This window comes from Lygodium microphyllum, chromosome 23 (genome assembly GCF_053477565.2).
Source record: "Lygodium microphyllum isolate KBCC chromosome 23, Lygodium_microphyllum_v1.1.10, whole genome shotgun sequence".
Taxonomy (NCBI): domain Eukaryota; kingdom Viridiplantae; phylum Streptophyta; class Polypodiopsida; order Schizaeales; family Lygodiaceae; genus Lygodium; species Lygodium microphyllum.
In genome coordinates this window covers 135,209,600-135,237,478 of record NC_141157.1, presented here as the reverse complement: position 1 = coordinate 135,237,478, position 27,879 = coordinate 135,209,600, and the positions used below count along the sequence as shown (strand labels likewise).

The following is a 27,879-nucleotide window of genomic DNA, read 5'->3' as shown; positions in this document are numbered from 1 at the left end:
CTTGCTTCATGTCATGCAAGTCTTCTCTCTTGGATTTTGAGCAAAAAGTAAAGTTATTTGTTCTTTGGAACCTTCCCACGCTCGCTATGTACACATAGGGCATCTGATTTTTGCACCAGTCAATGCCGATGTAGTTTAGTGTCGGGACCTAAAACAGGCATGACATTTAGCCTATGGCACTAGCTGGGCCTCCTCTACTCACGTCAAACCACCCCACACGGCCTTGCGGCCCCATGAGTGTTTAGGACTTTGCATTTGTAGGATTTTGTAGTCCAACAAATATTCTTCCCCACACTCCTCAAAGGGATTCCCTAAACATATTGGTGTTATACACTATGTAGTCACACATAAAGGGAGTATCGCTCCCCTAATCATGAATTATTCTCACTGAGTATCCCCCAAAGAACCAAATCTATAGCTCTACAGCTCAAAATACCTTGCACTTTCAACATGGATCATCATTCATAAAAACATGTGCTATGCATCCACGAGGATATGATACCATATATGATGCATGCAATGCAATTGTGTATGACCACTATACTACAAAAAAATTAGTCATTAGCAATTAGCAATGTGAAAATGTGCAAATAGTTCTTTTCATGCTTTTCTTCTAATACGTGATTGCTTCGTTGCTTAGGGCTAGTATTGAGCTCGGGGAAGTTACTATATGTATATCCTCTACATCACGTGCATTCAAGGCCTATTTATAAATATCATTATCTGTGAATTTTTCCTAAATAAAAAATTACCCTTTTCTATTGTATATGTAAATAACCCCTTTATATAATACCCTTCTATATGAAAAAAATGTATAAAAATGTTATTTTAAAAATCTCTTATTTTGAACCCACGTGATGCACCATATATTCATGAGTAACTTACACGAGGTACCGAGCTTCATCGTGCTACTAGACCCTTTCAATTTAGAAAACAATGAATCCTATATGACATGCATCATATAACATTAAAATTCAATATACTTTAACCACTTCAAAACTCCCTTCTCCCTATCCTTTAGAGTTATGCATTTGTTGATAGGTTCAAGACATATTTTTCATATATTTTCCTTTTATGAAAGTAATAAAAACTCACTTTAACATGTTATAACTATATATATCATCTCTCACTTGACTTGGGTCTCACCTATATATACTAACTCTACATCAATATGAATCATTCTTTGGAAGCATGTCTTTGTATCGTAGGTATGTGTAGGGGCTCGGGGTTTTCCCTTGTTCTCCCCAAGGGTTTTTTCACTCGCAGCCAAAGACCTTTGTTTGAGTGGGGATGTTATAACTATATATATCATCTCTCACTTGACTTGGGTCTCACCTATATATACTAACTCTATATCAATATGAATCATTCTTTGGGAGCATGTCTTGTGTATCTCTCTCGTACTCTCTCTCTCTCTCTCAACATCTCATTCTTTGGGAGCATGTCTTGTGTATCTCTCTCATACTCTCTCTCTCTCAACATCTCATTCTTTGGGAGCATGTCTTGTGTATTTCTCTTGTACTCTCTCTCTCTCTTGAGAGAGAGAGTACAAGAGAGATACACAAGACATGCTCCCAAAGAATGATTCATATTGATGTAGAGTTAGTATATATAGGTGAGACCCAAGTCAAGTGAGAGAGAGAGAGAGTACGAGAGAGATACACAAGACATGCTCCCAAAGAATGATTCATATTGATGTAGAGTTAGTATATATAGGTGAGACCCAAGTTAAGTGAGAGACGTTATATATAGTTATAACATCCCCACTCAAACAAAGGTCTCTGGGTACGAGTGAAAAAACCCTTGGGGAGAACAAGGGAAAAACCCAAGCCCCTACACATACCTACGATACAAAAATGATTTACTATAAAGTTTTCTTGAATACAATGATACATGCCTCAATCAGTGAGACAAGAACTTGGAACAATACCAAGTGCATGTCTTAATGAACTAAAGCGAGCTTCACTAAGAGCTTTTGTGAAGATGTCTGCAACCATTTGATCACTGGGACAATGATCCACGATAATGGAACCTTTCTTGACTTCATGTCGAACATAATGATAATGAATAGCAATATACTTTGATTTACTATGTTGTATATAGTCTTTGGTAAGACTAATAGCACTTTGGTTGTCGCATCGAAGAGGTGTACTAGATGATGAAGGATGTCACAAATCTGCAATTAGTTGTCGAAGCCAAAGTAGCTCGCGAGCTGCTAATGATGCAGCAACATATTTGGCCTTAGTTGTAGAAACCGCAACACATCGTTGTTTCTTGCTGGACCAAGAAACCAAACATCCATTTACAAAGAAACAATTCCCACTTGTAGATCACATGGATAAATGTGAACTTGCCCAATCAGCATCTATATATCCAATAAGGTCAAGAGAAGTTGAAGAAGATAAAGAAGAATCCTCTCGATGACGATAAATAAGACCAAACTCCTTAGTACCCTTGAGGTACTTAAGAATACGTTTTGCAGCACTCCAATGAATAGTGGAAGGGGAAGAAAGACACTGTCCCAAAAAGTTAGCTGCAAATAAAATATCTGGTCTTGTGTTTAAACCAATTGGCCAAATTTGAAAAGGTGGACATTGAGAGATTAAAGGGGGGTGCCCTTTGGGACCTTAACACCCCCCCCCCCAATTTTTCCCATGATGGCCGTAGCATGTCGTGAACAACAACAGTGCGCAAAAATCGCCCCCCCCCCCAAAAAAATCGATTATGGAGCATCAAAGTACCACCTACAACAGACATTGCCCGGCAAATGCTCCCTTTTCCCTGATCATATCGCCGTCTTCGCGCGAGATATTGATGACTGAATGAAGAGATCAGAATCTAATCTTTCTCTCTCCTCCCTCTCTCTCCTCTCTATGGGTTGTTCATGCGTACTATCTTGAAGGAGGAATCGGGAAGGAGATTGAAGCAAACGGTGATGGAGATGGATAGAGATGCTGAAGATTGATGTGCAGCATTGGATTGAGAGCAATGGAGGCTCCGTCCGCTGGTCATGCAGTCATTTAATGCATCTCGGGTTTCGTAAAAACACGGTATGACCATTTTTATGAAGGAAAATGAAGTTTTTTGATAGTTTATGATGGTAATGATGTTCTTATTAGATGAAAATTTGTTTGAGTGCTGGTTGCATCATGATTAATTACTGTTTATCAGAATATTTTGCTTTTTCAATGATTTACATGCGCTATCGAATTCCCGAAAACTCGAAATGCAGTTTTTAAGCGGTAAAATGATAGTTTTATTGTTTTGGGTGGGTGAAATGTGTTCCTATGTGGGAGAAATGGAAGATAAATTGAATGTTAGTATGTTGAAGTGATTGGAACAAGAAAAATAAAAAAATAGCATATTTTATTGACAAATAAATTTAAAAAATGGAAAAAATAAGAGAAAAAATAGAAATACGCATCACAAAAATAAGGAAAAATATAATGATTGTCTGTGGATGTGTGGTAGTTGCAAAGCATGAATTTTAGCCTCAGTTTGCCCTATCTCCTTGTCAAATTTTGTGATTTATCGCTTTTCATACATCAAAACATGACAAAATGAACCTCTACACTTATGCAACGAAAGCAATACCTAAATGTAGGGGGTTGGGATGTTTGAATGGTGTGATTTGCATATTGATTGTTGCTAATTTTCTTATGCATATCATGAGATAGAGTTTTTTTTATTTTAATTAAGAGGATAGTAGCACAAATATTGTCTCGGTGCTATCCTTACATCGCCGCAACGAGTTAGTGAATGAGCATTGGAAAGCCTGGTTGTGCACAACACGTTTCTGATTGAAAATTATGTTTGAGCACTTTAGGATCATCCACTTTTTCATGTGCATGTCAACCATGGTATCAAAATACAAAGAACTAGATGCATAGCACCTGTTTTCGATGACGATGACCCACGCTTGAGTGTGGAAAGGCAACCGAAGCCGTAGGATAGATGCTCATTTTTTGGGGAATTATTTGGTAAGGACATATGGTATCTCCTGGAAGGCTTTCAAAATGAAAGAGTGGAGGTTGTTCATTTGTTCTATATGTTGAGCAGCACATCAAGGGGCTAATCCTTGCAATGTAGGAGAGCTATAGTGGGGCCGCGGTGATTCCACCGAGAGGTTGCCTCCCATGTATGTGATTATCGTGGCATTTATTGCCAATGTGTAAGGGTTTTCCCCCTGTGGAGTTTATAGAAAGGGAAACGTTGGACTACAAAACTATAAATGCATAGATTAGGCTTTAGGACAATTCGTCCTTTAGTAGCATATAGACGCTCCTGGCCCGCGAGGCCATGTGGGTGTGTTTGTCTGTTATGAGCATGAGGTCCGGCTAGTGCCATAGCCAATGCCAGCCCATTTGAGGTCCCATCAGATCCTTCCATCTCCTCCTCTTTGTTAGTGTAGAAACTGCATCGACAACATCCTACCAATTCGTCTTCAATCACATAGGCTATGTATGGTCCTCTAGTAGCTCTCCCAACTCATCCTGAACTGTAGGATAAGATACCTATAAGAATAACTCCACTTTCTTAGAGTTCAAAGCTCTTTCCTCTAGTGCATCCAACTGGTCATATCACTCTTCAAACTCCCGCAACAATTTAGAAGCAATAAGGCCTTTGTTGGGCTGAGAAACCCACTCTTTGAATGTCTTTTGCATAGCAATACCATAATCCTCCGTAAAATATTCATCTTTAAGTGCTTTCTTGAAAGCATCCCACATAGAGTCTTCTACAAAAAAATCTGTCACTCTAACCCGCAAAGCAAGCGTGACAAGCTATAAGAAATAGTTGCTCAAGTTGGTCGAAACTCTAAAGAAGCACATTTGTCTTTCAAAGGCTTTAATGTAGGCTAAAACATTTTGGCCATCAAATAATTTTCACTCACTAATCACAGCCTCAATTTCCTTAGTCACACCAAGCATATGCTCCTATTCTTGATGCAACAGTCATTGTTCATTCAACTGTTGTTGATGCAACTACTACTGTTGCTACATAGATAATTGCATCTACTGATTTTGCATCATAATGGCTGAAAAAAGAGTTTGTAGCAAATTCTTCATCTCATCGGTCGAAAAGGAAGAAGCATTCAAGGTTGAAGGTGGAACTCCCATCTCAATGATCAGAAGTGACACTTTTAGGTTATGTTCACCAAATGTCACATGAAATACGCACAGGAGATCATGAAAGTTGCTTGCCCCAGATGCTACACAAAATACATGCAAGAGTTTGTAAAAGTCGCTCATTGCAGGGATGCTTTGCAAGGTGGGACCAAAAGATGATGAAGAGTACTCAACTTAAGGTAAATACATGGAGTAAGAAGACTAGTTAGGTTTCACATTCAATCGAATACCTATGCGGTTAATGTCGGCAAAGTGTGGAACATTACTCTCAAGGGTTTGAGCATCCTTGTTTTCATGTACAACGCTCTTGCCTTTGTCCAATACCTGTATATTCTCCTCCTTATCCTTAGCTTCTCTCACTCAGAACTTCCAAATAGAATAGCTTATGTCCTTTGTATACGGGTAGAAAGACCTAGAGATAACTAGAATAATAAGAGGGAAAACATATGGTAAAGGTTGATGACAAACACAAATCAACACCTTGATCTTTTGAAATTATGGATGCTTCTTCTTGATGCTTCTGAAAGATGCATAACAAGAACTGAGAGTGACAAAAACTTAACATTACTCTCTCTTCATAACCTCTAAGATAAGGCAACTCCCATCAAAAGACATAAACTAAAGATACACTAAGCGATAAGTTATCCTTCAAGCGTTATTCAAGCTCTAACTGCTTCAACTTTAAGTTGCAGGGTGAAATTTGATGTTTATGGTGATTGCTCCTGCAAGTGACATTGATATGTAACAATTCTGATAATCATGCCAATACTTATGCAGTTGAACCACTAGCTTCAGCGCACCACACTATAGATTTGTTACATTATAGTCGATGCTTAGTATCATCTCTGTCCGCTTCTTTTCATGGTAAGAGTCAATCCTCCTCCCTGGAATTTCCACACCCTTTCTTTGCACACTAGCCTTTGATGTTTAGTAGTTTGACACTGATGTAAAGCACATGTTAGTTAACTCATGCCCTCATTAATGTGACCTCATTGTTCTTTACTCAACCATATTTGATAAAATTCTGACAAAGAAGATCCACTCTACATGTGTGTATGAAGATGAGATGGTATAAGCTTTCAAAGATATTGCTCTTGCTCCTCCTATTCACATCTTCTTTGAGGTAGGCACGTCACGTGCCACTTGCTTTTTGAAGTAGCTTGACACCCCACAATAATCTTAGCTCTCACATTCTTGATGAAACAAAGTCGATGCTAATTTAAGAAGACATCTTCCTTCAGTCATTTCCACAACAAACATGAGCTGCTATTGCCATCCTTTGATCTCATGAATCTCTCTAGGTTAGTTAGGTCCCTCTGAGACTACCATCACAGCCTAAGCATGACATATCTATGTCCCATACTATGATAGAGTTTTTCACAACTCTACCATGCACCTTGACTAGATTGTATGCTCATGCAACTAGTTGTTATGATCACGCTTCCTCCGTTTGAACCTCCCCCTCTCTGAAACAACGATCCCCCTCCTCCAATCGTCCATCCCATCTTCAATAAACGGTGTTTGAAAAACTCCTAGCTTTTCTTATAAAAGCTTATGGCTTTTTTAAATATTTTTAACAAAGCTTTTTGATTATTATGCCATCTTCTTCATAAATTGGTGATCACTAAATATGGAGCATAGCTTTTTAGTCATGCTCCTTCTCAATCTGCCAAAACATTCCTAGTGCTTCATGCTTCTTGAACCTTTGAGGACTTGCTATATAGATAGATTAAAGAGTTAAATGTGCATAGGTCTAGAGGACATCCTACAGCCTGCATAGTTGCAAATAACATAGTTGATTTTGTGTAAAGGCCCTATTGATTGCATTCCAAGCCTTAACAGAAGGTTGATATCCTAGCTGCTGCAACTCTTTGAACGTGTTCTCTGCCTGTTTCCAAAGCCATTGCTTGCCATATGCTTTAATTTTTTATATATCCAAGTCTAAAGTCCATTCTAAATCTCGATCTTCAACATTACCAGCATCTAATGTGCTTAGCTTGTAATGAGTAGTTGCAGAAACCTTTTGGCATTTGTCATCAAGTGGCATGTTGAAGCATTGCATATCAGAAAACACTTGCATAACTTCCATGAGCATCTCAACATCATGGAATGCCATGAGAAGGCAAACCATTAAAATCATTTTTGGCTCAATGATCATGGATTTGCCACAAGTTCTAAGAAGATTCCAAAATCAAATAAAAATTTATGTAATGTTGAATCATGGAACACATAAAGCTCAAACTTTTTAAAGGCAAAATAAGATGTATAGTTTTCCTTAGATCAAAATGCATGCCACAAGAAACCTTACTCATTATGTCTCATTTCTACTACTCATAGGAAAGAGAATTTGTGATATTATATTATGAAAACAAATAGGCTTTTTAATGATTATAAGAGTCCCATGCAAATAGTATAGTTTCTCTCTTATGTGCACTTGATTTATACCAAAAGTGACATATGGTTTGTATAATGGATTATGATCTCCCTAAGCATAAGAAAAGCAGGGTATAACCATATGTTTCTATTCAATCACATATTTTCATGATTTCTTTATACTAGCATCGTGTTTCATTGCTAAAGAACAACACTAGTCTAACCCATGCTGCTACACCTCTTAAAACTTATATAAACCACACTCCTATATGTTAAGATCGACAAAGAAATCAACAACTTTATCAAACATCCTTCCATTTTAGCCCCACACCACCTATTGTTTATGTTTTTCTCACTTGCACAAATGTAGGGAGATTTCATGATAATTTTCTATATAAACAAGCTCTAAACGTGTTCTATAAAATTTAATGCACAAAATACATTTTTAAAGTTTTTTTCTCTTTATTTGACTCTTTTTCAAGAAAAATTTCTTTTATTTCAATATAAATTACTACTTTTTGATTTTTTTAAAGAACTTAATGTGATGTGTGATACCATCATACGAACACCATTTTTTTTCCAAAACCCAAGAAAACCACTATTTTCAATTAAATCTCATGTTTCAAAAACTTTTAAAATTTATTTTTCATATGCATAAAGAAAAATAAATGAATTTTTGAAATTTTAGATATTGAAAGATATATGTCAATAAACTCCAATCATCTTTCCATCATATGTACTAACAGTTCATCATAAAAATTAAATAAAAGTTACTTATTCTAAAATTGACATACACATGTCTCATATTTCGAGAAAGTGGAGCTGGTGATTCTATTTTCCAACCATTGATGCATCCAAAAATCACCCAATCTCTATGCTATTATGTTTCGGAACTATCATTCATATGTGATTCATCAAATCAGTCTCCCCTCTCTTTCTCATATGCAGCCATATGAACAAGCAAAAAAGAGGAGAGAGAAAAATGAGAAAATGGATCTCATCATTTAGTGCATCACTTTTTGTGAGAAGTCAAGTGAGGGATTGCAAAGAATTGAGAGATCTCATGTTCCAAAAGAGGAAGAAGATTGCAATAGGCAAAAAATATCAATTTTTAATGAGGAGGAAGGGGTGCTAAAAAAATACCCCCCTCCCCTCTCATGTGATTTTTAAGCTTCTTCTCTCTTAAGAATAATTAAAACACTAACTACCCAACTATTTAGTTCCAATTTTTCATGTTCACACTTGCCCAAAAGTGGTTTTGACCTAGACCAAGGGGCAAACGGCCTGGAAATTGTGAGATATGACTAGACGCGTGGCTTTTTCTGGAATTGAAATCTACCACCCTAGCCTCCATCACATGTTTTTCAGCTTCCAAATCTAGTAGCTGCTTCATGAAACCAAAACCTTGCATGCATTAAGTGAGGGATCAAATTGACTCCAATTCATGAATGGACATTTGCATTGGATTCATAGTGTCAAAATGCATCTAGAAGAACTCCATCTTCTTAAACTGTGATCATTTCATTTTTTTACCAAAATTGCCTTTGTTATGGGTATTGGGAAAATTTCACACTTGAATTTTGGCTTTATAACCAACTCTCAAGGATGCCTTTATAAAAGGATGTTCATGGAAAGATGATACAACAGATACTAGAAAATTCGATCATGAGGTATAGTTGGCCTCTAATTCTTTTTGGTACTTTAGGAGAGCTTGGACATTTACTAGCAATATTCTTTATTCGTTTACATTTCTTGCACTTCTTCTTGTTGGGATAAAATTTTCAGCCCTTGCTTATAATATTTCATGTTTGGTTTCAAAAGGAACATTTAGTAGTAATAGTATGGACTAAGAGTTGGTTTGTTGAGGTAGATGCTGCGCTCATGTTGCTTTCTTTTTTGTTCCTTTTCTCCTCATCCAAAAAAGAATGAATGACACCTTCAAGTGTAGGATTTTTTACACTTATTAGGGTAGTGGTAAGAGTTAAAAAGAATTTCCTTGTGACTTTCAAGAGTATTTCAATTGCATCTTTAGCAAGAGCAATTGAAGCTTGGATTGAAGCTAATTGAGCAATTAGTCCCTTCATGTGGGAAATGAAGTTTCCTAGGTCTTCTCCTTGATTGTATTTCAAGATGAAGAACTCTATTTTGAGTAAGATTTTGGAATTCTTTCCTCTTGTACCATAAAATTTATCTAGCTCATCCCACTTCTCCTTTGCAGTAAAAGCTAGTCAATATGGTGGATTAAGGATTCATCTAGGTGCAATATTATTATGGCTTGGGTTCTCTCATCATCTTCTACATCCATAGGGTTGGATGGATCAATGACTTTGGTTATTTTGATGAAAATCTAGTAACCTCTCTTTATCATTTTATATTTCACTAATACTTGCCATGGGTGGAAATTTCTCCCATTAAACTTGTGGATTTTAGGATTTACATCAACATAGGACATGATACAAGGATCTAACCAGTTACACAAGGAAATGGCAATTTCTAATCCTTTACAAGCTGGGAAATAAGAGTGAAAGTAATTAAAATGATGTTTTAATCAAGATAGATAGTAGGCTAAAAGTAAATGATGTGTACTGATACAAATAATAATAGATGAAGAGAATGAAATGGTCTGTGTGTTTATAGTTGACACATAGTATTAAAATGATCAAGAGTGAGATGATGAGGGTTAAGTATTTAGTGAATATTCTTTAAGTGAGAAATCTAATCTCCTCAAGACATAAGATATATTTGACATACTGATTTGAACTAAGATCATCACTAAGAAATGTAGCATAAGTGTTTACATGCATTCATCTCACAATTTATGACTCACTTGAGATGTGCAATGTTAGTCTTTTAATGGACTTTTTGATGTCCTTCTAGGATTATTAAAGTGAAAATGAGAAAGATTGACGCTTTTTTTTGGTTATGGCTATTAGAGCTAGACCAACAATTAGGGTTTTTCTCTATGTAAGCAGTATAGAGTGAATCAATGCAAACCCTTTCCAGGTTAGCGGGGCTTTCAAAGCCCTATGGATTCCACCCACATTGCATCACTTGCTCATCGTACCACCTTGCTAAACAACATGCTATGAAATCTTTGGATTTTTGGAAAGAATGGATAATCTTGAATGAGCTTCTATGTACCTAATGTCGAGCTTTGATATCCCAGACAATTGCATCTTGAGGTGGAGAGAAGGTTCCCATTAGAGATCTTGTTGAGATATTGCTAAATGGTTTAAAGACTTAGCTCAAGAAGAGCTTTGAGATGAAGATTATGGACCATGCTTCTCACATCCTTGATATGCGTATTATGTGCAATCTCTCTAAGAGATTTCTCTACTTGTCATTGAAGGAGTACATTTACAAAGTACTTGTGTGGTTCCATATACAGGGTGGTAAGCCGATTAACAATTATTTACTTTCTCATGTGAAGGTGATCCAGGTAGAGATTTTCCCTAATTAGATGATGAGAGAGCCAAGATGGCCAAGATCCCATATGCATTCCCAATTATGGGCAGCTTAATATATGCAATGATAGCTTCTAGATCTAATATAGTATTTACAGTGGGAGTTGTGGGTCATTATATGGCAAGACTTGGTAGGTGACATTGGAATGTCATGAAGGGTATCATGAGATTTCTTAAGGACATTTTAGATTTGTATTTTTGCTATACTGAATCAGATTATGTAGGACATGCAGATAGTAGAAAATCCATATTTTGTTATGTTTTTACCTTTTTTGGAAGTACTATTTTTTGGATGTTTAGGGCTCATCTAGCGTGTAGAAAGGCACTATCTTGTCTAGTACCAAGATTGAGTATATTGCAAATAAGGCTTGCAAGGAGGCCCTTTGGTTAGATCGCTTGGTTGGAAACCTTGGTGTTATGTATATAACTCATATATTGCAAGGAGACCTTATGGTTAGGTCACTTAATTGTAGACCTTGGTGTTACAAATATCACTCCTACATTACATTCAAACTCTATAAGTGCCATCTAGTTGACCTATAATCTGGTCTTTCATGCAAAAACCAACCATATTGACATCCATTACTACTCTATTAGAGAGGTAGTTGAGGAAAAGCAAATATATCTTTTGTCAAGATATCTATAAATGAGATTCCTATTGATTTGCTTATAAAAGTCTCCTAGTGAACATTATCTCTTCCTTACGAAGATGATGGGTGAAGAATGAGATAAAGTCTATTCCTCATCCAGTTGTACTTATATATATTTTATCAATTTTTTTCTTGTTTTCTCCGCACTCAAGCAGATTCTCCTTTAAATGGAAGGTTGTTGGGATTTAAAGCCACATGTGCTTGGTTGCTTATATTTATATTGTAATTATTGCTCACACACCTATACAATGTAGGTAGTGGCCACTCACCACTATTATTTTATTATTTATTCTTACTATAACAATAGAATAAGGGAAAGCAAGCCACAAATTGAATGTTGGAGCTCTCACATACCTTGCTCTCTCTTCTTGCTCCAATCTCCATAGCTCTTGTTTATTGCATCCGTGTGCTCCCACTCTTGCTCATCATTTCCACCTTTCATTATTTATGCAATACATTGTTAACTTCTTCACATAGTCCCAACATAGAGACCCATAAGCATACAAAGGAGGTGCCTCATAGAGTTATAAACTAGAATGGAGAATTACATTGTTGGGCCAAATGGAAATTTCAAACATGTGAAACCAAGAATCATCATTTTTCCCTTCTTCTTATTTATGTCAAGAAAATCAAATCTTCTTTCTACTCTCTTCACTTCAAGAGAAAATCTTGGATATACAGGTGTGACTTTAAGCATTGAAGGTAAAGTGACATCATTCTCAATAGTGTTAGTAGCCATGCTAACAACTAGAGTCTATGATAATGTACTTTGTTTGAGGTGATTTTGACTTTGAGCTTGTGGGCTTTGGTTTATTATTGTCTTCTTGAGGAGAAACTGAATGCCTTGAGTGTGTTTTTTTTCTTAAAGCTTCATTCTTTTGTTGAGTCAATCACCTGTCCTTGATATGGACAGTAGTTCATTATATTATGTCTTTTATGCCCTTTACCTCCTCAATCAAGTTTCAACCCATTTTTTTCTAGGAGTATTCTTAGTCCTCTTTCATATGTGTAAAGTGAAATCATAAAGGATCAAGTTTAAATACTATATTTGTTCCCTTGATCTTAATGGAAATACATGGTATCCCTATAACATGGCATATCCATCTATTAGCTTCTCTATAACACCACCTTATTGAATAAATGCAATATCACTCTTTAAGGTAAATAAGAGAACATTATCGGTCCTTTATCCTTCATTATGATAAACATCCACATACCATGGATAGAAAAAATCACCATAATGCCATCAACGATTTGGGACTACTTTTGGATCTATTATCTTTCTTTGCCATTGAAGAGCCCTATAAAAAGGAAAATATATCAAATAGAAGCGGATTTAGCAAATATAAAGTAAGAATTGTAGATTTTTTTTTGAATTTTCATGAGAAAATGAAAACACAATATCATAAGATTTTAGAAAATATAAGATGAATATGATCCAAAGGGACTTACTCATATGATATAGTATTCTACATATAGGTTTCACATGTAAGAATCATACTCTAGAAACTTTGGCATGGGTTTTGGCCATATGGTTAAATCCTATTAATGAAAGAATAAGAACGGTGCAACATGATACCTAGCCATATTTCCTTGTGATTATATAGAAAATTTGGTGGTTGATTTTAGTCCAAAGTTAACATTAGACTAAATTGCACATGCAAGGATCATACTCTAGAAATATTGCCAATGATTTTAGCCATGTGATCAAATCCTTCTCTAATAGAAAGCCTAGACTTTGTTATACTTTTGGCCATGATATCAAATAATTTCTAATAGTAAATTTGTATTATGGGCTTCACATATTGTCAATAAATTAATAAAATGAGAAGTGTCAATATAGTATGGGATATATTAAAAAACCAAATGTAGGTATGCAACAAATCTCATGGAATACTATGATCTTAAGTAAACATTAGATTTATTCTCTATGTAAATCTCACATGCAAAAATCTTCCCCTTGAAAATTTGCCATAGGTTTTCGCAATGTGGTCAAATTTTATTTATTTGCAACTTTAACAAACCCCTATTCCTACCTGCAGATTGATAAGAGTTGATTTCCAGCCAAGCATACGGTCATACACACTCTATTTCTCGCTTGGAAAAAGATCGACATCAATTACCGTAACCACGAAGAAGAAAGATCACAAAAATTCATATTTATTTAATTTAAATATAAGAAACAAGCCTTGTAAACCCAACTTTGAGCTATGCTCATCCCTCTAACAAGATTTCAAGTGTGTGAGGTTGTTTGAGATTTTGCAGGATGTCTGATCGAAACATGGAAGATTTTATGACCAAAGGTGATTTACCACAACCAACCATGGAGCAAAAATTGGACCTACTTATGATGCAACTTCAAGAGGAGCGAAGAGCATGTCAAAATTTGCAAACACAATTGGCTACACTTCAACGATCCACTCTCACTCAAGATGGAGCACAACCCAAAGATGTTATTCGACGTATGATTGATGCGACACTCGACGCACAATCTCTCAGGAAAGAAGCCAAGATAACTAAAGAAAATTTCAAATTCCGTACTTTTAGTGGGCAATGTGACAACAAAAGTGTTCTCACTTTTATCAGTCAGTTTGATGATTACTTCCATGAAGAGCAGTATGCTGAAAAAGATAAACTTAAATGAGTCACTAACCATCTAGTGGATAGAGCATCATTATGGTGGATTGTTGTCCATAAGAGTATTGATTGTCCTACTACTTGGGAGGCCTTTCAAAAGAAAAAATTTGTAGAGTTTTCTTCCACCTCAATTCCATGAAAAATCAATTAAACAATTGGATCTTCTGCAACAAAGAGATCGTGAATATATCTTGCAATACACTAAGCATTTCTGGAGTGCCTTACTACAACTTCGAATGCTTGAAGATGTTCGTGAGGCAATCCACAAGCGCAAATATATGTCCGGTTTGCTTAGTCACTTCTATGCGGAAGTAAACATGTTCAAGCTAATGACTTTGGAGGATGCGATTTCTTTAGCCCATGATACTGAAGATCAAATTCGTGGATGAGAAAAGTGATCGCAACAATTTTCAATTAATGGTAACTTTGGTACAACGCAATTCAATTCTAACTTTTGAAGATTCAATCAAAATCGCTTTGTTCCTTCTTCTTTCCATAAATGATGCTTCAGATACTTTACCAGGTATGCCAAATTCTCATTCGTTATTAATGATGAAATGTTTTGTGCATGGTCAATAAAAGAGTGTTTTGCATGATGATGGAAGCACGCATGATTTTATTTTTGCAAAATTAGTAAAAGAATTGAATTTGCCTACTGTTTTAACTCATTATCGTATAAAGGTTGCATTTTTAGGCACTAGATACAATGGTACACAAGAAGTTCATGATTTAGAAATTAAAATTAGTGATTATGTTGAGTGCAAAAATTTCCTGGTTGTGCCTTTGCAAGCTAGTGACATTATTTTAGGAATGAGTTGCATCATAAATATAATCATGACATAGATTATTCCACACATTCCATGAAAATTCGTTCTAACGAAAAATAAATCACATTACATGGAACACACACCTTTGATAATTTTCCATTGCTTAGTCACACACATGCTAAACGTGTATTGAGAAAAGGTAGCAAATCATACTTAGTATGGGTGAATGAAATTGAAGCAAAGGAAAATCAGATGCACCCTAGGTGTACACAATTTCTTTCACAATTTAAAGATTGTTTTGCTTCCTAGATAAACTACAAGGGGCCATTATTATTTTTAGCAAGATAGATCTTAAATCTAGATATCATCAAGTATGATTGGATATACTTGATATTTTCAAAACTGCATTTAGAACTTAGTTTGGTCATTATGAATTCCTTGTTATGCCTTTTGGTTTGACTAATGCACTAGCTACATTCAATCGTATGATGAATCCTATATTTTTAAAGTATCAGCATTGTGCGATTGTTTTCTTTGATGATATATTGATTTTCATTAAGAATGAGAATGACCATTATGAATATCTATCTTTGGTTTTCAAATTGTTGAAAGAGAATCAACTATATTCTAACCCTGACAAGAGTGAATTTTCCAAACCCAAATTGAATACTTAGGTCACATTATTTCTTCTGATGGTATTCGTGTTGATCCTAAAAAGATAGAGGCAATTTTGAATTGGTCAATCCCTAAAAATGTGCATGAGTTACGTTCTTTCTTAGTTCTTACGAGCTTTTATAGAAAATTTGTGAGAAATTTTTCATTAATTGCTTTACCTTTGACAAAATTGTTAAAGAAGGGTGTTGTGTATCATTGGTCTAATAACTAACAAAAGTCTTTTGATTTATTGAAACATGCTTTAACACATGCACTTGTTTTGCAATTACTTAATTTTAATCGACCATTGTTTTGTGTAGTCTCACTGATGCTAGCGGATCAGGAATAGGAGTTGTCATCGTGCAAGATTCACATCCCATAGCCTACTCTAGTTGCAAACTTAAACCCTCAGAACTAAAGTATTCCACCTATGATAAAGAATTATTAGAAGTAGTTTAAGCCTTATGTCAATGGAAACATTATCTAATGGGATCCGAATTTATGATCAAAACTGACCAACAAAGTATCAAACATTGCCTTAGTCAGCCACAAATTTCTGACCATCATATTAAATGGGTTACTTTCATTCAAAGTTTTCATCCAATTATCCAATATCAACCAAGAAGAGAGAATATTGTTGCTGATGCATTGAGTAGAAGACCAAGTATCCATAATATTTCTGTTCTTTCTTTTAATTCCCTTATTCCTATGAAGGATACGTAAGAACATGACCCCACTTTTTAAGTTGATTGGAATAAATTAGTTGATAATAACTGGATTCCAATTGATTCTTTGTCTTATTCTGATGGATTTATGTTTTATGAGAAAAGATTATGTTTCAGTGTTCCATTTAGATCCTTTGTGTTGCACGAAATTCATTGTCCCCCATATCAAGACCATAAAGGTATTATTTCCACTTTAAGAACATTGGTTGGAGATTTTTACTAGCCACAAATGGAATCTGATGTTTCTAATTTTGTTTTCGAGTGTTTAATTTGTCAAAGAGTCAAGCGATACCATGGTAAGCAATATAGTTTGTTAATACCTTTATCGATTCCTGAACTTCCATGGGAACATATTTCAATGGATTTTAAAACTGGTTTGCCTAATACGCAAGCTAATCATGATATGATTTGTACTATAGTTGATCGATTTAGTAAACAAGTATATATTCCTACCATGCAAGAAAACATTAACTGCATCTCAAGCTACACAATTGTTTTTGAAGACTATTTTCACTAACCATGGTTTGCCAAAAGTTATTATTTCTGATCGTGATTCTAGATTTTGCAATAATTTTTTGACTACTTTGTTTGTTAATTTGGATACTAAGATTGTTTTCTCATCAGCATTCCATCCTGAAACCAATGGGCAAATAGAAGCTACTAACAGTACAATTCTAGATCTTTTGCGTGCATACACAATTTCAAAACTATAAACCTGGGACACACACTTGCATTTACTTCAATTTGCATACAATAATACACCACGTATAGCTACGCAAAAAGCACCTTTTGAAATCATTTATGGACATAGATTGCCTACACCTGTTACATAATTCTCGAACAAAGTTAAAGTTGTTGATATTGCCAATAGGCATGCTATTACTTTTGCTGAAGTTAAAGATATGATTACGAAAGCCCATCAATCATACACTAAACAAGCTAATAAGAAAAGAAAAGCCATGAGTTTCAATGATGATGATTATGTTTGGTTACACATTGAAAAGAGAAGATTGCAAAGTGTTGAGAAACACCCTGTCGTTAAATTAGCACGTAGATTTTATGGACCTTTCAAAATCATTCACAAGATCAATGACAATGCATTCAAATTAGAACTACCCCCGCATTGAAAAATCCACAATACTTTTCATATCAGTTTGTTACGACCTTTTAGAGGCAAATTACTTGTCCACCTTGTCTATCAAAACCCTCCTTTGTTAGAAGAAGAAACTGAAATTCTTGAGCCTGAAACTATTCTAGATACTAACTTTATGACCACTAGAATTGGGCGCAGATATTTTAGATATTTGGTTAAGTTTAAAAATCATCCTGTTGAAGAGGCCCAATGGATACATGCCCGCGACCTAAGTGCTTACCCCTCACTGCTCGCTCCACATTGAGCTAATAGCAATTGAGGACAATTGCTATTCCACCCCGGGGGTATCATGCCAAGAGGCATATTCCACGGTGGATTCCGTGAGACCATGATGGATTCCATGAGGTTTTTATTCCATGGTGGATTTCATAAAACTATATTTATTTTCTGGGGCTCGTACACAGGGGGGATTCCTCATGCGAGAAGTTGACAGGGACGCCTGTCCTTTTCGGGCGGTAGACTAGTTTAATGTGCACGTGGGTGATTCCACAGTGGTGATTTTACAAAATACATATTAAATTAATGGACATTTATGAGTTTAGAGTGCACTCGTATTAAATTAAGACTAGGACAGATTTCCAACCTATTTATTTATTTTGTAGCTGAAGACTACTAGGTATTCACTTTTTTTTGTTTAATTTTATTATTTTTAAAAAACTATAAGTGCTTCAGTTGATATGTAGAGCATGCAATGGTGGCGTTGGGAAGCACTGAGTGATGGCATGTATTCAGATTACCTAGAAAAAATTATCATTTTTGATGGGTATACGCCTTATCATTAAAAGCGTGACGCTAATATTTATTTAGGCGCGCTTATTTATTAAAGTGCTTGACAAACATTTATTATTTTGTATGTACATAGGCGCTCGGTTTAAATGTTTCATTATTAAACATTGTATTTGGGCATAGCCCGAGTTTTGGGATGCCCAACCGCTTTATTCTTTATTTGAACAAAAGCAAACACAAAAGCCAAAAGTATCCTAGTTGTAAATTGGCCTATTTTTTAGCTTGGTGATTAATAAATATATAAATATATGCCTTGTGAAGCACTCACACAAGGCATAGGGGGAGATCATACCCAATTGGTCTCTTTGCTTTATGTCGTGCAAATCTTTCTTCTTGTTTTATAAGCTTTTGTAGAGTACTTTGTTCTTGGGGACCTTCTGACGTTCACTACGCACGCAACAACATTTGATTTGCGCACTAGTCCTAGTCATGTACACTTTATTATTTGTCCAAAAGCAAGCCTCCAAAACCTTGAGATTCCCACCAAAAAGCATATTGCTCATACCACATACAATCCAAAAAAGAAAATCCATAAAACTATACCAAAAATTGTGCTACAATTTGTGTTAGTCTCTCTCTACTCTAGAACTGCTTATAGACTCCTTGCTCACAAGTTACTTTTCTCCTCTCACTTCACAAATAGTCAAAGTTTCTTTCTTATATTCATATCTGTCCATGGTTGCATATAACTACACTCACACAATGTCCTCTAGTCTCTGCCCTTTTTTTATATTCATGTATGCTTCAAAATCACATGCCTTGTTTATAGAGGGATTTACTCTCCTTCTTTTCATTTTCAAACAAAAAAAAAACATAACAAGGTAGACACTATAATAGCTTAGTGTCTCAAAATTCCTCAAAATGGGTTCCCAAATGATAAACAAGAAAGACAATATAATATCTTGGTGTCTTAAAATTCCTCAAAATGGGTACTTGAATGACAATGCACATACTTATTGTGTGTGTGCTTTGAATATTCTTTTGAGTGCTAACAGTGACAATGTTTTGAATCTAAAATGGGATACCTCTTATACATGCTTATAAAGAGAGAAGTCAATAGTGAGAGGAAATTAATTGTGAGGTCAAAAGAGGATAAATAAACATATTCCCCTCCCATCCATAAAAATAGGGGTTTATACACAACTAACCAAGGAAGTGGCATAATAACAACATACTATGATGCTCATTGTAGTTACATGAATGAGAGACTAAGCAAAACTTGGGACATGTAAGCATAAATTGAAAGCTTAGTGTGATGCAAGAGTTTGTGCTAGTTTAACTCTTTGGTACCACCCACAGCTACAAGTCTTTGCACAGAATCATGAATGTGTGAACAAAATCACCGAAGACTCAAATCTTGAAAATATTTAAATTGTGTTAGCTTGTGGGCCATTTAAGGGAATTGAAGGTACACAATGTAGACTACCAAGTGGTTATTTTTATGTGCTATTAAAGTGAGGGTTATATAAAAATTACTGGTTATTATGCACTGAAAGTTAAATCGTAGTCACCCATTTGATTATGTTTGTGAAATAGCAATTAGGACAAGTGATGTGTTAATCTACAACAAATTTATAGCCTAGCACTTGCCATGGGATCTAAATTGTATCTAGTACATGAGTGCTTAAGCACTTGAGAGTTAGATTCTCCCCCATGAAGATTCTATCATGATTAAGTGATCCTACTCACAAGTTGCAAAATTGCCATATAGGAAGTCACCTTCAAATGCAAACATAGTTGCAATTGCAAGCACAACTTAGATTCCAAGCAATGATCCTTGTATAACTCTCTAACACCCCTTGCATGGAATTATATAATCACATTTGTTATTGTAAATTCACAATCACAATGTTTATGATATGTGCGTCTTCATGAATGTGAGTTCATGAAAGAATTGCTATAGGCAAGATGAGAGGAGTCACAATCATTAACACCCCTTATCATTTATGTCTTCAAACCATCCTTGATGTGAACCCCCCCTTCCACCCCCCCCCCCCCCCCCCCCCCAAAAAAAAAAAACACTAGTACTACCACTAAATTTTCCAATCAAGCTTCGAGGCTAGTCAACTCTTATCCCTCTTCAATGTTTTGAGGGTGCACAAAATATAGATATGGGAGGGCCTTACTTCTAGTAGCACATCTACTCCCACATGAACCTACCAAATACCGAGAGTCACTTCTAAATCTATGACTTCCATCCATTTGTTAGCTTGTGTATCCTCTTGGTCACTCGTGTTCTTATGTGAACCAATAATTTTGCATATTTCTAAATAGTAATATCGTGCAATATGCTTTGACTCATGTTGCTCAACCACATGTATACATGTGATCCATCTTGATTGATATGTCTCACGTGAAGGCATGCCATCCGTTTTTTGATGGTGGGTAGTAGCTATGTCTAGCACCTACAAGAGCAAGACCTTGGTTACAAATTCTTTATGTACAACTACAGTGCAAATATGCCTTGAAACGAGCTTCAATGTTTTACATCAAAGTACACCTCAATGTTATCCAGGATATTGATGTTGTTGGAAAAGCAACTATATAGATGGTGTCGATACCCAGGCTTATTATTATAAGAATTTTCTCATGAATCCTATGTTCTCATGTCCTCATCTGTTTCTGTTTGCGCTCATTCCATATTTGATCAATGATTGCCCGCACAAGCATTTTCTGGTAGAGGTCCACCCTTGCATGTGAACCACCGCAAGATCTTCTTTATTGTCCTAGCTCCTTCGTTTAAGTATTGTGTATGACAAGCCTTTTATAAGACCCAGCACCGTCCTAGTTCCCTGATTTAAGTCCCTTTGTATGGCAAATCGTCTTGACATCTACCCCAATAGTCCCTACTCGTCGTATAAATTTTGGTCTCCCTATGGCAAACCCCTCACGCGAGCTGCTGGAACGCAATATTCATGTGCATTACAAAATACGGCGATCCGAAGTGCAGCGTCCCTCCTTTTTGACCGAGAGCAGAGACTTCATTTAATGAGGGGGGCTCCATCCAAAGTTTGGCTGAAGGTACATGTTGCAAACGATTGAGGGACCAAGCAACATTACAAAAGACCGATGTCATGGTGCACATCATGCGGGTTAGAAGAGCGAGCAGAAGAAATAGTAGTAGTGGCGGTCGTTAGTTGGGCCAGGATCGTGATCAGCCACGAGACGCGACAGGGACGAGACGAAGAAGCGCAACGTGGGGTGTCTCCAGCTGCTAGCGACAACCAGCTTGGATAGAAGAAGCATGTTCGTCGTTGTAACATGAGCTACCGATTGTGGGCTCGACAGGGTGGGTCCTCATGCGGACCGAAACGGAGACCACGGTCACAATGCACATGAAGCTAGGATGTAGGCAGGGCCAAATTATCCATGTGGTTAGCTAGCCGAGACGTCCTGATTCGTTGCAGGGCTGGCACGGTAGAGGGCCCAGCGCTCCCTCTCTCTCCTCCCCATTACAACCTAGCTACGAGATCTATATTAGCCGCAGGATGCAGCAATTGCTGCAGCAGCACCCGACGTCCTGCCCTCGTAGCCTGTGCAAACCCATAAGTTTACGATTTGGCTAGTACTAGCAGCTGATCAACATCGCCATGGCCCCTGCATTAAATCAGACGGTAGTTAGAAGCGCCGTCGCGCAGGTCGGCGTAATAGTGTTGATGGATATTCTCCTTCTGGCTAGCAATGGAGGCGCCTCCTATTACGGCGGCGCCAGCGCTCCCGAGAGCGGGTGGAGCAGCGCACACGCCACCTTCTACGGCGGCAGCGACGCCTCGGGCACCATGGGTGCGTATTAGTTAATAGTAATACTGGGTTTATTTGTGGTTGATTTGAATCAAAATTGCGTGGCCATTCAGTCGCTCTGCGCCAAATTGGCATCGCGAATTACTCATTATGATGACATGTTGTCTGCCTGGCTGGCGCAGGCGGCGCTTGTGGCTACGGAGACCTCTACTCGTCGGGCTACGGCACCAGCACGGCAGCGCTGAGCACGGCGCTGTTCAATGGAGGGCTGAGCTGCGGCGCCTGCTTCGAGATCCAATGCGATGCCCAGGCGGATCCAAAGTGGTGCATGAGTGGCAGCTCGGTGGTGGTCACGGCCACCAACTTCTGTCCCCCCAACCCCGCACTCTCCAACACTGACGGCGGATGGTGCAACCCTCCCCTGCAACACTTCGACATGGCGCAGCCGGCCTTCGAGAAGATTGGAGTGTACAGCGGAGGCATCGTGCCGGTCCTCTACAGGAGGTACGTACGTCGACGTCAACATAGCAGTTCTAATTAAAACTTCGTCAGCAGCGGCTCGTGAGTTATAATATCGCCTTTACAATCACTAAACTCGGGATAACGAACCTCTGGTTTGTAGGGTCCCCTGCGCGAAGACGGGCGGCATACACTTTACCATCAACGGCCACTCCTACTTCAACCTGGTGCTCATCACCAACGTGGGCGGTGCTGGGGATGTACGCGCGGTGTCTGTCAAGGGCTCCCGCAGCGGATGGCAGCCCATGACGCGCAACTGGGGCCAAAATTGGCAGAGCAACGCCAACCTCGACGGCCAGAGCCTCTCCTTCCAGGTCACCACCAGTGACGGCCGCACGCTCACCTCCTACGACGTCACCCCGCCCAATTGGGAGTTCGGCCAGACCTTCTCCGGCGAGCAGTTCTAGCGGGCCAGTGGGCTGGCTAGCTGGCTGGGGGCTCTCTCTCTCTCTCTCTCTCTCTCCTTCTCTCTCTCTCTCTCTCTCTCTCTCTTTTCTTCTTTCTTCTTCTTCTTTTTACTCTTCCGGGACGTGCACAGAAGTGGTAGTAAGCCCTTACAAAATGTCTGAGGCTGCCCGTTGCGCATGTTGTAGTTTCATATTGCTTGCCAAGCACAGATAGCTTTGGCTCTCCGCCGACGAATTAGTTCTTCCTCAAGAATGGAAAAACTATTCACTCTCGACTCCTCCAGTCAATGTAAGCCATCAAATTAACCTCCTAATTCACGTAACTCTCTTATCACGTCGTATCTATGTAGAGTTATCTGATTTTGCAACGCTTTTCGCACTTGTGTGAGTAATCATTCTGCAATAACTCGTCCTCTTCGTTGTTTGGGTGACCCCAACAACCCATCAGTGTCGGCAGCGACACCAGTTGAAAGACCAGCATTTGGCTGAATGGAATAACTAAGAAAATGAGCAAGATTGAAACCTTCGATTTTGTAAAAAGCAACACCGCTCGCTATGCTGAGGGATGGTAACTCTGAACTCATTAAAGAGGTGGAGCCTAAAGTGGAACAACCAACTGTGAGGATTGAAACTTTTGATAAGTACGCAAGACAAACAGCTCACGAGCGTTTTCACATCGTCATACACCTACAATTGCGGGTCGGTCTCGCACACAAATATGCTTCTCAGCAAAGCGAAAATTTGCAATCCAGGCAAGGAATAAATCGACGAGAGAAAAATGTGAAGTACTTTCATACTTCCGTTTGACTTGGAGGATTTTATTTGTTTCTTCTTTGGGTTTAGGGTCGACTCACACTTGGTGGAGGATATGCCTGAGTATAAGATAAAGCACACAACACAATTTGAAGCAATGATCTGAAGATAACACATAAATAGTCTGATGGTATGGATGAGTATATGCATGGTCAAGCCCATGTAACATGTGTCCACCATGCTTCTGCTCTACCATAGAAATGTGCTCTAGAAGGAAAAACATCATTGCGAAATAGTGAAGGTAGTACATCCATAGACAATATACAAAAGGTATTAGAAACAATCACAAATCCAAGGTTGATCATTTTTTGTCTACAATTGTAAGCATTGGGCAAGAGCTAGTCACACAACTAAAGGATTCATCTAAACCATCTAGAGAAACAAACAACCTTGTGGAATGGTAAAGGTAGTATATCCATACACAATGTACAAAAGGGATCACGAACGGTTGCAAATCCACATTGGCTCAGTTGGAGCCAATGTCTTCTAGTGGCTAAGGTCATTATGCTTTCTTTGGGTGGCTACGTGGTGGGTAGGCCGTTTGGATTGCATAGTCTATAGTACCACAAATGGCTACCATCCTCAATCTCTCTTTGAAGCATTGATATATATACACATGCATGCATACATATATACATATGTGTGTGTGCATATATGTGTTTCTTTGCCTCTCGTTATGTGTATGTGTGTGTGTGTGTGTGTGTGTAGAGAGAGAGAGAGAGAGAGAGAGAGAGAGAGAGAGAGAGAGAGAGAGAGAGAGAGAGAGAGAGAGAGAGAGAGAGAGTTCTCAAAAAAAGAGTTTGATGACACTTTGATTAAGGCAAGTTGGAAGGCAAGAAGTTATGGCTTGAACCTTATTATGGAAGACCACTATTATGTGAGATGATTTGAAAGATTGAAGGATCCACTAAGTCGTCTAGCTTTGAGTGAATAGAATATAGAGACAATGGATACTAGATAGAGGACACTTATTTTGAGCTTGAATTTGTTGTTTCTCTAGGGCTTTCATCTCGTTGCAAGTTTCATTTGAGGTTCTCACATCTAAAACTCAAGTTAATCCAACACTAGCACGAAAACACTTAACACTAACAATGTCACTCCTTAGTATTTTGATCATGCATGCCAATGAAGGTTTTCCCTGTCAGTATGAGATCAGGAAATTCATTATATATGTACCCTCTATATCATATGTGTTCAAGGCCTATTTATAAATACTCTTACTTATTATGCATGCATATCTATATACATACATAAACATTGTCGTGTGTTTTCAATTGTGGTAAATAAAACTTGGAGGGCACCAAAATAAGTAAAATATAAAAATTTATTACATGGAGATTTGAATCACAACATATTCCAATGCCTTGCAGTTTGGGGATCATAAAAATGCACCCAAATTTGGAAATTTCTCAAAAGATAATAGATATATTTAACTTATTATTCAAAAAGATTTGTGTAAGTATTCTTATCAATTAGAAGAAAGGGTGCCATGATAAGAAAGCAAGGAGTAAAAAGAAAAATGCTAAACAAAAAAACTCAACAATAATTCATATGGGAGGTCATTAGAATCTTAAACAACATCTTTTGCTGAACTCAATGACTTTCTACATGGAAAGCCACTTATGAGAATAGAGAGATTGTCAAAAGGTTCAAATGGTTGGAAGGTACCAGGGGATGATAATCACTTGCTATGAGAATGGTAAAGGAGAGGCTCCAAGCCAAGGGTCTTTGGGAGGCTGATGGGCTTGTGAGACTAGACTACTAATCAACACAATCATTGGGGGGTTTGACATTGGAAAGAGTAATGTTGTCCTAGGAAGGCTCACTTATGAGATCATAGGTGCATGGTAGATATTTACCCAAAGAATAAGGTAAGAAGAAGGGGATTAAAAAGAGGAGCTAATTGAAACATCAATATGTAACTTGTTATGATGATTTTGTTAGCACTGGAGTCACTTTTCCGTTGTTGATGCATGAATATGCAAGGATTGTGTTAATCTTGGGTAAAAGATTGCACGTATTCAAAAGTGTTTATGAAGCTCTAATGTCCATTAATACAATCATCCTCTATGCCACACTTCAAAGCTCATGACCACATGTATATGTAAACCATTTCTTATTATCATGCAAGAAAATCCGAATAAGCCCTTTGATTCTATCAAGGGCTTCATTACTTATTAATAGATGCCTATGCTTAGCTAAGGAGTTTGCATAGTGATCTATTCAAGTATTCTATTTGCTAGTATTTTTTGAAAAATACATAAGGAGTTTAAGGATTATGCTAAAGTGGTTGTTAGACCATCTAGCATGAAGGTGGAAATTGGAGGAGTACATCGAATGGTAGGAGTTGTTGATGCTATGACTTCATGAGGGCCAAGGGTCATAATTTACATGTGTTCATATTTATTTGTAAGACCACATATATGGTAGAAAAAAGTATTCTATTTCGATAGTATTTTTTTAAAATACCTATGGAGTTGAAGGATTATGCTAAAGTGCTTATGTTATGTTAGAGCATCTAGTATGAAGGTGTAAATAGGAAGACTACATTGGATGGTAAGAATTGTTGGTGCTGCAACTTCATGAGAGCCAAGGCTCATAATTTAAATGTGTTCCTATTTGTTTGTGAGACTACACCTATGGTCTTTTTCTAGTTTAGTGTTTTAAGGTATTGAGATTTATAGTGGATACAATGTGTTCTTCCTTTCTTGCAATACATGTAAGATATACTTGTGATAATGTATGGCTTGACTTCTTATAGCTACCTCATTGATAGAAGGTTGTGATATTTTCTTAGGGACATTGGGTTGGTTTGGGGGTTAGTCTTATGGATTGGCTTATTTTTATTACACTATCAAGATTGTTCAAGGGGTCTTAAATGTCAAAAATTACCTCAAATGAGCTTTAACACCAAGCCACATACCCTTAAAACCACACATTGCTCTCTTTCTGTCAAGTTTTGTGTTGGATTTTCCCTTCCATCACTTGCACAACATAAATTTTGGTGCCCCTGGAAATAAGTGCTACATGTGGCTTCAATATTGAAGTTTGGCAATTCGTGAAATGTAAAAATAGCTTGTTCTCATTGAGAGTTGTGTGAGCATATACATGCATGGATTTGTTATGTTGAACTCTGCATGCAAGCATTCAATGTATTGGGTGATGAGGAACAGGTGGATTGTGCTATACAAGTATTTAATGTCTATGCCCAAGAAGTAAAGAGTTGTGTTTTAAATGATATAGTCACCAATTATTGGTGGAGAGCGAGTGTAGAAGCTATAATGCAGCTTTGCAAAAGCCATAGGGATATCAAAGATATGATGGGTGGAAAGTCACATTGCATGTTTAATAATTTAGAGATACTGCTCTCAAGTCCTCAACACTCTTATCTTCCTTTGAAGATTTATATTAAGAATCAACAAAGTGATAAATTTCAACTACAAAGATATAATTGAAGGCTCATGAGATGATGGTGAGAGCATCCATGCACCAATCCATCTCAAAAATAAAGAAGACATTTCGAGAAGTTTTCTTCATCACCTATCCTCGATTATTGAAATATAGCTTGAATAAGTTGAGGGTTATGAAGCTACACTTATCACCTTTTTGGGCCTAAAAGCAATGGTAAAAAGTGATATTTTCCTCTCTATTGAAAGAAATTTGGGTGTGGAAGAGATATATTTTATCTTAAGAAGGATGAAATTTCTAGAGGGGGAAATTTAGTGGTGTATTTCTTGGTTAGTAGGTGGGTGTAGTAGCTAGGGTTAGCAACTTTCATTAATTGGCACAAAGCTAGAATACAAGAGTTATATATATATATATATATATATGGTATGGCGCTTGCTTCTTGGTACATGTGAATCTGATCACCACTTATGTAGAATATTGAAATGTGTTTTTTTCAGTTTATGGTAATTTCTTGCCTAGTACTTATAATTGTTCTATCTCAATTCATGACATCAGGCCTGGGGTGCACCCGAAAGCAAGGGCTTTGTGGAATTATTATCTTGGATTTGCAAGTCAGGCATATCCTAGTTTTGCCTGAGGCATGCTTTAAATCAAGA

General features: G+C 37.3%; 1 protein-coding gene across 1 annotated transcript; it reads left to right on the top strand.

Moving 5' to 3' along the window:
- The first annotated feature begins 21,833 nt into the window (after nt 1–21,833).
- On the top strand, nt 21,834–23,456 carry LOC148016779 (expansin-A10-like). The gene is made up of 3 exons (XM_087664791.1): nt 21,834–22,118; nt 22,259–22,580; nt 22,699–23,456. Exons 1-3 carry the CDS (start codon nt 21,926–21,928, stop codon nt 23,000–23,002), a joined length of 819 nt encoding a protein of 272 aa, XP_087520917.1. The 5' UTR covers nt 21,834–21,925; the 3' UTR covers nt 23,003–23,456.
- The last annotated feature ends 4,423 nt before the right edge of the window (nt 23,457–27,879 follow it).

Bases quoted from the DNA above. Each gene is read 5' to 3' on its own strand.
- LOC148016779 (XM_087664791.1), top strand. From the start codon at position 21,926: ATGGCCCCTGCATTAAATCAGACGGTAGTTAGAAGCGCCGTCGCGCAG. The intron at 22,119-22,258 runs GTGCGTATTAGT...TGGCTGGCGCAG, and splicing joins CGACGCCTCGGGCACCATGG to GCGGCGCTTGTGGCTACGGA. The intron at 22,581-22,698 runs GTACGTACGTCG...TCTGGTTTGTAG, and splicing joins GTGCCGGTCCTCTACAGGAG to GGTCCCCTGCGCGAAGACGG.